Consider the following 10532-nt stretch of genomic DNA (forward strand, 5'->3'; position numbering starts at 1 on the left):
GGAGGCAGATGTGGCTGCCATGGGAGACTTGAGGGTGACCCCAGTTGTGGGGACCCCTGGGGTAAGCCCTCAGTCCCCTGTCCCACCTTTCCCTGTGTGCAGTGTAAGCTGGAGCAACAGGCGTGCCTGAGCAACAAGCAGCTGGCCGTGAGATGCGAGGGCCCCTGCCCCTGCCCCACGGAGCAGGCGGCCACCTCCACTGCCGATGGCAAACCAGGTGAGGAGAGCACTGGGCCACCAGGCTGGGGGCGCTGCAGGGCCTCCTGGCACCTCCTTCAGGGCTCTAGGATGGTAGAAGAGGTGTGCAGAGCAAGAGGGAAGTGGCAAAAATGCAGAAAGGCTTCAGGGAGCTGTGAGGTTAGAGGTCCAGGTTAACACAGAGCAGGAGGCTTGGGCTCAGCCCTCATTTCCCCCCCTGGGTGCCTGGAAGATGGGCGGAGGGAGGGACTCAGCCACGGGGAATCTGGGCTGTGTGTTTTTCATGCTAGGAAGGAGTGGGTGGTGGGAGATGGGAGAGGACTCAAGAGGAAGTCCGATTTCCACCTTCCCTTCTGCTGCTGCCTCCCTGACCCCTGCTCAGCCTCCTGGCCTGTAGGGCAGGATCCCAGACTGAGATCGAGCCTGCTGCTCCACTGCACATTCACCCTCCATGCCTTCTCTCTGTTCTGCAGAGACTTGCACCGGTCAGGACCTGGCTGACCTGGGAGATCGGCTGCGGGACTGGTTCCAGCTCCTTCATGAGAACTCCAAGCAGAATGGCTCAGCCAGCAGTGCAGCCAGTCCGGCCAGCGGTAGGAAGCTTGCTGCTCCGCCTGGAGGAGGGAGGGAGATAGGGAAGGGGCTGAGGACACAGGTGTATGCTGAGCCAGCCCACCCTTGCTCCTTCCTGCTGGACTCTGGATCCTACAATCTGGGCCCCAAAAGAACCTTCACCCCAAAGAGGCCGACTTCCACCAGAGCAGGAAGGATACTAGTTAGCTAGTAGGAAGAACTTAACATGGGTGGAGGGAGCTTAAACCCTGACATGGGTAGCCCAGGGAAAGCAGGAATTCTTTTCCCTGAAGGGCTTTCAGAACAGGGTTTTGAATGGTTCAGGCATAGTCCTATGTGGAGGTGAAAGGAAGGACCCCTGGCCATTCTCGAGTTTGTCAATGCCATGGTTAGATTCCAAGCTGCCCAGACCCAGAACAGAGGGCTGGGGCTGATGGTGAGGTGGAGGGCTGGAGGGCTGGAGAAACGACTGAAGAGCTAGATGAATCATGCCTGAACCTGGTCTTTTCCCAGGGCTGGACAAGAGCCTGGGGGCCAGCTGCAAGGACTCCATTGGCTGGATGTTCTCCAAGTTGGACACCAGTGCCGACCTCTTCCTGGACCAGACGGAGCTGGCTGCCATCAACCTGGACAAGTACGAGGTCTGCATCCGTCCCTTCTTCAACTCCTGTGACACCTACAAGGATGGCCGGGTCTCCACTGCTGAGTGGTGCTTCTGCTTCTGGAGGGAGAGTGAGTGTGACCCCTCTCCCAGGCCCCTGCCTCACCCGTGTGGGCTCTGCCTGAAGTTCCAGGCTCTCTTGGGAAGTCAGAGTGGCTCTTTCTTGGCTACGTCCCCAGACTCAGCACTTTCCCAGCTTGCCCACTTCCTGCACTCCCTCAGGGCTTCATCCTTTAAGGCCCGGGGAAGCCAACACTTTCAGCTCCCTTACTTGGCAGGCTCCCAGGCGGATCCAGATTTTGTGGGTCCTGACGCTTATATACTTTTGGAGGTCTTCTTTAAGAAAGAGTTAAAAAAAAATCCCAGCATTTTGGGAGGTCAAGGTGGGAGGATCATGTGACCCTGGGAGTTGGAGACCAGCCCAAACAATACGGGGAGACCTCATCTCTATGAAGAAGAAGAAAAAAAAATAGCCAGGCGTGGTGGCATGTGTTTGTGGTCCCTGCCACTTGAGAGGCCGAGGTGGCAGGATCACTTGAGTCTAGGAGGTTGAGGCTACAGTGAGCTGAGATTGTGCCACTGCACTCCAGTCTGAGCAACAGAGCAAGAACCTGTCTCAAAAAAAAAAAAAAGGAAAGAAAGGGTATGAAAAATTACAAATGTAAACTTTCTGGGGCCCCTTGGGAGGGCTTGGGAAAGGGCTGTATACGTGAGGGTCTTAGAGCTGAAGATGCATTTGCTTCTCAGTGATTCTTCTTTTGGGCACATCTTACGTTTTGTGCCGCCAATAAGTGATTACATACGTTGTCATCAACCTTAGAGATGTGATGAAATTTCTCAGCTGAATATACCTGAAGCCAGAGCTTTCGAACCAGAGTCCTCTCTGGGGAGACTGAGGTCCCCAGGGCTCACCTGACCTGTGCGGCCGGAGCTGGGGAAGCCCTGGTGTTCCTCGCTGGATGCTTCTCCCCATCTTGGTGGGGGATCGGCAGTCAGGGCCCAAAGCTTCAGCCCGAGCCCCACCATACACTAGTCAGGGATCCCCGGCAAGTGACCAAATCTTTCTAAGTTCTGCTTCTTCATCTGCATCAGGAAATAACAATACCTATCTTGGAGCCTGTTGTGAGGATGTGCCAAGAAAATCTGTGCAGAGCACCGTGTAATTCACAAATCCCTCTGCAAATGCGTGGTATTGTGATCTGTTTCAACACTCTGACTGCCCAGCCCTCCTGTGACCTGTGTCACTCCAGCACTTTGACTTTCCAGGCCTTTGAAGGCCATTCCATCCATTCTGTACAGCAGCTTTCTTGGGCAGGAGGCTGGGAACTGTCCTCATTTTACAACCAGGCAGGCTTCCAGCTTGGAGAGGTGGGGACTTCCCAAGGTCGCAGACAAGTTAGAGGCTGGCTGCCAGTTACAGTCATGCGTCACTTAGTGAGGGGGATACATTCTGAGAAATGCATCATGAGGTGATCTCCTCAATGTGCAAGCATCACAGGAGTGCTTCCACAGACCCCAGTGGTGCGGCCTCCTGTGCACCTGGCCCATTGCTCCCAGGCTACAGCCTGTGCAGCATGTTATGTGCTGAATACTGCAGACACATAACATGTAACACATAAATGCTTACCATTGTTACAATGGTGTTACAATGGTAAGCATTTGTGCATCTAAACATAGCTAAACATAGACTGGGCGTGGTGGCTCATTTCTGTAATCCCAGCACTTTGGGAGGCCGAGGAAGATGGATCACCTGAGGTCAGGAGTTTGAGACCAGCCTGGCCAACAAGGTGAAATCCCGTCTCTATTAAAAAGACAAAAATTAGCCAGGCATGGTGGCAGGCGCCTGTAATCCCAGCTATTTGGGAGGCTGAGGCAGGAGAATCACTTGAACCTGGGAGGCAGAGGTTGCAGTGAGCCGAGATTGCGCCGTTGCACCCCAGCCTGGAAGACAAGAGCAAAAGTCCATCAAAAAAAATAAAATAAAATAAACAGCTAAAAACAGAAAAGGTGCGGTAAAAATAGTGTTGTAATCTTATGGGACCACCATCCATTATTGACTGAAATGTTGTCATGTAGCATGTGGCTGTATTTTCAGGCCTGGGAGTTCTTTCTAACATTCCCTCTAGCATTACGTTCCCCTGGGGTCTCTCACCCTTGGGTGTCTATGTGTTCACCCCACCTCCTCTTCTGAATCCCGTTACTCCTCTCATGGGTCCCTAGGACTTCTCGGGGACCTCAGGTCATCCACAGCTGTGGGATGAGCTCCCCTAATTAGAGACTTGGTGTTTTCATGCCACAGAGCTCCTGTGCTTCCCACCCCTGCTGTGGGGTGGCCCTGTGTCAGAAACGGGGTGTTTTCATCTTGCAGAGCCCCTGCCTGGGTCTCTAAGCCTTGAAGGGCTCAGTGCGTCCCCCCAGCACCAGGGGACAGCCCCATCAGAGACTGCTTCTCTCCCCACAGAGCCCCCCTGCCTGGCGGAGCTGGAGCGCGTCCAGATCCAGGAGGCTGCCAAGAAGAAGCCAGGTGAGGGGCCAGACTAGGCACTCAGAGGAGGAGGTGGGGACGGCTTCCTGGGTTCGTCTGAGACCCAGTGGCTCAAGCCTTGGGCCTCATGGCAGACATGGAGCCCACAGGAGGCCCTGGCCTAGGAAGACAGGAGAGGGATGCCCCCTTCCTGTGTCTATCCTTGTGGGGGGCAGGGCCTCCCAATCTGCCCCAGAAAAGCGTGTTCTAGGCACTAATTTTATGCCCATCCATGCCGGAGCTAGAGTTTGGGATACAGAAGGACGCTGGAACCCTTGAGTTCAGTTTCCTTCAGCAAGCGTGTGACTAGTGTTTGAGTGAGGTGGCTCCCTGAGAGACACTCCCTCACATACTCCATAAACACCTGGGGGCCTTCTCCAGAGATACAACAGCAACAGACCCAGCTCAGAGCGGGTGGCAAGACAGACGCACTCCTCGGCCTCATAACCCTTTAGCTTGGGCCAGTCAGGAGACACACAACACACAAATGGACACACCAAAAAGATAGAACCAGCAGTGTGACCTGTACACAGGCGCCCAGGACCTTCAGCTGCAGGGCCTACAGGAAAGCGAGTGGGCCCTGGAGGCAGGTCAGACTCCGAGTGGCTGGGAGGAGAAGGCTGGGCTTTCCTGGCAGGGGACAGCCAGGCTGGAGGAACTGTGGGAGGGTGGAGAGTGTCGAACCTGGTGAAGTCAGACTGGCTGTCCTAGAAGATCTGGGCCACAGAGTCAGGGAAACCGATGGGGTGGCCGGGAGCTGGCACAGGGGCCTGAGCAGTGGTTCAAGGAAACTGGTGTCCTCATCTCCAGCGAGTAGAGCCGGAGGTCACCTCTCTGAGGGGCCCACAGCCCAGGTCCCTGCTCTGACCTGCCTGGCCCCATCTCATTCAGGCATCTTCATCCCGAGCTGCGACGAGGATGGCTACTACCGGAAGATGCAGTGTGACCAGAGCAGCGGCGACTGCTGGTGTGTGGACCAGCTGGGCCTGGAGCTGACTGGCACCCGCACGCATGGGAGCCCCGACTGCGGTACGGGCTGGGCGGCTCGGGGCCTGCTGGGGGCCCGCTGGGGGCCCGGGCCTTGGGGGCCCTTGTCATAGGATGCCAGGTGGGGGCGTACCAGAAGCTCCCTCACCCCCTGTTGGCTTGGTCCCCTCACAGATGACATCGTGGGCTTCTCTGGTGACTTTGGGAGTGGCGTTGGCTGGGAGGACGAGGAGGAGAAGGAGACAGAGGAAGCAGGCGAGGAGGCCGAGGAGGAGGAGGGCGAGGCAGGCGAGGCTGACGACGGCGGCTACATCTGGTAGATGCCCTCAGGAGCCGGCGGCCAGGGGGACTCAACAGCAGAGCTCTGAGCAGCAGCAGGCAGCTTCGAGAACGGATCCGGAAATGCAGTCAGAAGGACCCTGCTCTACCCGGGGGGACTGGGAGTGTGAGTGTGCATGGCATGAGTGTGGCACAGATGGCTGGGATGGGTGACAGTGTGAGTGCGTGTGTGCGTGCGTGTGTATGTGTGCGTGTGTGTGTGGCATGTGCTGACAAATGTGTCCTTGATCCACACTGCTCCTGGCAGAGTGAGTCACCCAAAGGCCGCTTCGGCCTCCTTGTAGCTGTTTTCTTTCCTTTTGTTGTTGGTTTTAAAATACATTCACACACAAATACAAATTGACAGGTCAAAATCCATGAAATGAGATGCCCCCAGCCGCGTCCCCCAGCCTAGCCCTGACCCCTTGGGTTCCTACCCTGGCTCGACCGGCCCTTGCCTGCCCTTCTGCCTCTTGCTTCTGAAGTCAAGCTCTGGCCTTCGAGCCTGTCCCCATTGCAAAGGGGAGGGAGGGCAGGGAGCTGTCTGCCGGCTGAGGTCCTCCCAAAACTGGGCCGATGTGGTGTGACTTCCCCACCAGCCTCAGATGAGATGGGCCAGGACGCCCAGCCACAGCAAGCCCTGTCCCTTTGCTGATCCCCAAGCACTGGAGAAACTCTCCTGACCCAAGGCAGAGTGATGAAGGTGGCGGCGGCGGAGGAGGAGGGCAGCAGCTGAGAGGCCGGGGACAGGGTGCCTTGCCAGGCTGTCCAAGGTCTGTCCCAGGGGGCCCAGGTGGTGCGGGTAGAACAGGGTGGGGAGAGGGGTCGGCTCAGCAGGAGGAGGCTGTGGCTGCAGAGACTGGAGGAGCTTTTAGGAGTTGAGAAGGGGCAGCTCTGAATCCCAGACCCTGGAATAGCCTGTCCCTTTTCTCTGGGTCTCGTGGTGGAGCCATGGTCTGGGCTGCTCTCCTGGGGACACTGGGCGGTGGTTACACAGTTGACCTCTGCCTGGCTCCCCCTTGGTGCAGCCCATCCCATGGGGTGCTGCTCCTGCCTTCATCCCCTTGCTGGGGTCCCCTCGTCCACTTGAGGGCGCCTGAGGGCCAGCAGCAGCAGGCGAAGAGCCTGGGTCTAGGCTAGGGGTGTGTGTGCCCACCTCCTCCCTGACCCTTAACACCGTCCTGACCAGACCAACAGAGAGACCTGTCCCTGAGACCCCAGAGAGAAGCAGCTGTCGAAGGCTGCAGGCTTCCCGCGCTCTGAGACCATGATCTTCCTCCTGCCAGGGGAGAGCCACCCACAGGCCATGTCCAGCCCCACTCCCCACAGCCCCCCGGGGTTTCCTTCTGGCCCCTCTGAAGATCCCCTAGGGTTGCCCCAGCAGAGGGGCTTCCCCAAGCTCTGTTTCGAAGCCTGCAGTACGGAAAAGTGAGAAGTCAGAGGGGACAGGACAGGTGCAGCTAGGCTCTGTGGCCACACCTCACACCTCGCTGTTCCCAACATCCCCTGAGCAGTGTAAGCTCATCTCACCAGATGAGAAAAGGCCCCGTGCATTTCTTTTGCTTGTTTGTTGCTGTTTTCCCCCACCCGTCAAGTTCTCCCCATGGAAGCAAATTCCTTAACACCTTTGGTGGAGAATTTCTTACCCAGACTTGGGGCTGTGATGCCCTTCAGTGCGTGAGAGCAGCGTGCGTGTGTGTGCCTGTGTGTGAACCTGGGGGCCGTCTTGGTGGCCTGGGAGTGTGAGGAGGGGCCTCCTGTGTGCTGGGTGGGCGGTGGGTGTGGGGTCAATGCGGTGAGGCTCTCTGGGTGAAGCTCCCAACCTGGCAGTCCCCAGCCTCCCAGCATCTGCGAGTGTCTGTTGGACTTTACAGAAGAGCCTCACCCTGTCTGCCCCTCACTCTGCCCTGGAATCAACATCTTCCGAGTCCTTCTTGGGGGAAATAGCAGAGCCCCACTTAGCCCCATAAACCGCTTTCCATTCCGCAGCCCAGTTCTGATTGTTGAGGTGTCGTGCCATTCCAGGTCCCCCAGCCCCTTCTTCCTCCTGTCCTCTCTCTGTCCTCCACCTCCCCCTCCAGCCCCGGCTCAGTTCAGGGAAATGCTGTTCCACATCAGCCCTCTGCTCTCTGAGGCAGCCGCGCCTCTGACTCGGAGCTACTTGAAACTTCGCTCTTGCTAGGATTGAAGTCTACCTGTCTCTTCCCTCTGCCCCAGCTGGAGTTCTGGAACTTTCCTACTGGGGGAGAGGTTGTTAAGGATGCTGGGGGGCCTGGGAAGGGAAGGAATTCAGAGGAAGGGTGTTCCCTGTCCTCTTGTTGTCGCCCTCTGCTCCTGGGGCACGTGCTCCCTCTGTCTCTGGGTCTTCTGACTGTACACATTTGTGTGTCCTTGTAAATATGTTTTAGGAAGAAAGCAAAAGGGATTGAACTAGCCTCTGGCAGGATTGCAGGGGTCCAGCCTTGCCTGTCTCAGAAGCCTCTACACTGCTTTTTGCCCCACTGAGACTGGGCCCCTCAAAAGGTAGACAGAACAGCAGCTCCCAGTGGGGCTGAAGGTCGGCCTCCAAGTGGCTTCTTGTTAGACAAGGTTAAGATTTCCTCATGATCAATGTTGCAGATTGGTCCTTCCTCAGCTCCTTGATTCATGCCCTTGACCAAGGGGCCTGCCACCCAGCCCCTCCAGCACCCTCTCCTCGATGCCTTGCTTCTTCCTGCCCCCACTCCCCTGGCTTAGGCAGGTAAGGGAATTAGGGCCATGCTGGAAGAAGCTTAACCATGTGTTCAAAGAACGGTTTCTTGCTTGCTTGGTCCTGGAACTCCCCTTGGCTGCCCCAGGCCTCCTTGGCCCGTGGGTGCTGGGGGAGGTGGATGTCAGATCTGGTAGGTTGGAGCACAGAAAATAAATGTGCCTTGAGAGACCACTCAGAGAAGGTCCAAGGGTGATGGAGAAGGAAGCATGGCCTGGGAGCTTGGAAGGGAGGGGCGGTGGGTGGTGGCATCTTGACTGCCCCCTGTTGTCCCACACGGGGGTGGTCACACCTCTTCACTCCAGCCCGCCTGGCTTCAGCCTTCCATGAGCTCCACCTGCTTCCAACTTCACCTTGGAGGTGGGATCTGTTGGCATCAACACGGGACCCCCTGCTTCACCAAAGCCCGAGCCCTCAGCCCTTGGGGAGAACAAATGGCTGAGCTTTGATTCCCGGGGTCCTTGAGAGGCTGCAGGCTGGTGGCAGTCCCAGGGGAGAGACACCACGGGTGTAGAAGGAGACCCAGACATCCCGAGGAAGTTCCCAGCGAGCAAACTGCTTTCCAGCCTGAAGCCTGCTTAAACTGTGTGATGTGCAATAACCGAGCTTAGAGTTAGGAATTGTGTTCAAGTGCTTGGATTTCCGTCTGTAGATTTAAGTGCTGAAATTGTATCTCTCAGTAATTTTAGATGTCTTTAAAAAATCGAAAAACCAAGTGTTAGACTGTGTGTGTGCGTTGATGGGCACTCAAGCGTCCCGTGAGTCATCCAGCCATCCCTTTCCCCTGCACCCGATCCTCTCACGTCCCGCCCCGCCTCCACTTGGGGACGCTGCCTCGTGTCGTCTTTATCTGCCTATTACTCAGCCTAAGGAAACAAGTACACTCCACACATGCATAAAGGAAATCAAATGTTATTTTTAAGAAAATGGAAAATAAAAACTTTATAAACACCATCTGCTGGCAATACTCGGATTATTCTTACCCTTGGTATTATTTTTCACAAAAACAGCATTTATGGCTGGGCGCGGTGGCTCACACCTATAATCCCAGCACTTTGGGAGGCTGAGGCAGGACGATCCCTTGAGCCCAGGAGTTTGAGACCGGCCTAGGCAACATAGCGAGACTCTGTATCTATCCAAAAAAAAAAAAAAAAAATGTTTTAAAAATTAGGCTGGGAAGAGGGGGCAATGTGTGAGGCTAAGGATTGCTTGAACTTAGGAGGTTGAGGCTGCAGTGAGCTATGGTCGTGCCACTGCACTCCAGCCTGGGCAACAGAGGGAGACCATATCTCTAAAAAGATAAAAATACAGTACAGTCCAGTTCAGTGGCATTTAGTACATTCGCATGTCGTACAGCCATCACCACAATCCAGCTCCAGAGCATTTTCATCCAGGGTGGGGGCTTTTCAGAGACTTCAACCACCTCTTAGCAAATGGCTTGTGAGAATGGTAAAACCAACTGAGACAGCGCCGTCAGTGGAGTACGTGAGTATCGGGCCCTTACGTGCTTGTCAGCGTTATGATTCTATTTTTTAAATTTTTTTTTGAGACGGAGTCTCACTCTGTCGCCCAGGCTGGAGTGCAGTGACACGATCTTGGCTCACTGCACCCTCCACCTCCCAGGTTCAAGTGATTCTCCTGCCTCAGCCTCCCAAGTAGCTGGGACTATAGGCACCTGCCACCATGCCTGACTAATTTTGTAATTTTAGTAGAGATGGGGTTCCACCATGTTAGCCAGACTGGTCTCAAACTCTTGACCTGTAGTGATCCTCCCACGTCGGCCTCCCAAAGTGCTGGGATTACAGGCATGAGCTGCCACGCCCAGCCCATGATTCTATTTATTTATTTATTTATTTTAATTTTTTGAGACAGAGTCTCTGTTGCTCAGGCTGGAGTGCAGAGGTGCAGTCTCGGCTCACTGCAACCTCCGTCTCCCGGCTTCAAGCGATTCTCCTGCCTCAGCCTCCCGAGTAGCTGGGACTACAGGTGTGTGCCACCATACCCGGCTAATTTCTGTATTTTTAGTAGAGACAGGGTTTTACTCTGTTGGCCAGGCTGATCTGCCAACCCAAAGTCCTGGGATTATAGGCGTGAGCCACCACGCCCAGCCAGAGCAGCAGAAGAATAACCATGTGTCTTACTTTTATTTCTGGGATTATCTGAGCTGGGGGACTGTCATCATTATTCTGTGCCTTTTCTTCTCTTAGGCCTTGCCCGCTTGTCACTAGACGTGTCTTTTAACAAATCCTTTTGTGGTGTGGAGAGGGATGGAATCTGGGCACAGGAGCTCTAAGCTCTAGCCCTGGAGCTTGCTAACTGTGACCTTAGGCCAGGATCTGATGGATGGATCACCTGTGGTAGTAACCAGCCCCTGTGCTTTCCAAGGTGACAGCCTGCAGCCAGGGCAGGCTCTGCCCGTCTGGCTGCAGTGGCTCCTTAGGAAGGGGAGCTTTTCTGCTATTCATTGTGTCTCGCTGCCACCAGCAGGCTCAGACTTGGAGGCTCAGGAGCTTTCTGGAAGG

At 55.5% G+C, this 10532-nt stretch overlaps 1 protein-coding gene across 3 annotated transcripts in view; it reads left to right on the plus strand.

Moving 5' to 3' along the window:
* The window catches only part of SPOCK2 (SPARC (osteonectin), cwcv and kazal like domains proteoglycan 2), a 29934-nt gene extending 20970 nt beyond the window's left edge, over positions 1-8964 (plus strand). For all 3 annotated transcript variants that reach the window (XM_025396511.1, XM_025396512.1, XM_025396510.1), the window contains 6 exons: positions 103-217; positions 672-791; positions 1285-1503; positions 3894-3956; positions 4848-4985; positions 5118-8964. In XM_025396511.1, the coding sequence (XP_025252296.1) occupies positions 103-217; positions 672-791; positions 1285-1503; positions 3894-3956; positions 4848-4985; positions 5118-5263 (801 nt within the window). In that variant the 3' untranslated portion in view covers positions 5264-8964. The remainder of the gene's footprint in view (positions 1-102; positions 218-671; positions 792-1284; positions 1504-3893; positions 3957-4847; positions 4986-5117) is intronic.
* Positions 8965-10532: the final 1568 nt, after the last annotated feature.

This window comes from Theropithecus gelada, chromosome 9 (genome assembly GCF_003255815.1).
Source record: "Theropithecus gelada isolate Dixy chromosome 9, Tgel_1.0, whole genome shotgun sequence".
NCBI lineage: Eukaryota > Metazoa > Chordata > Mammalia > Primates > Cercopithecidae > Theropithecus > Theropithecus gelada.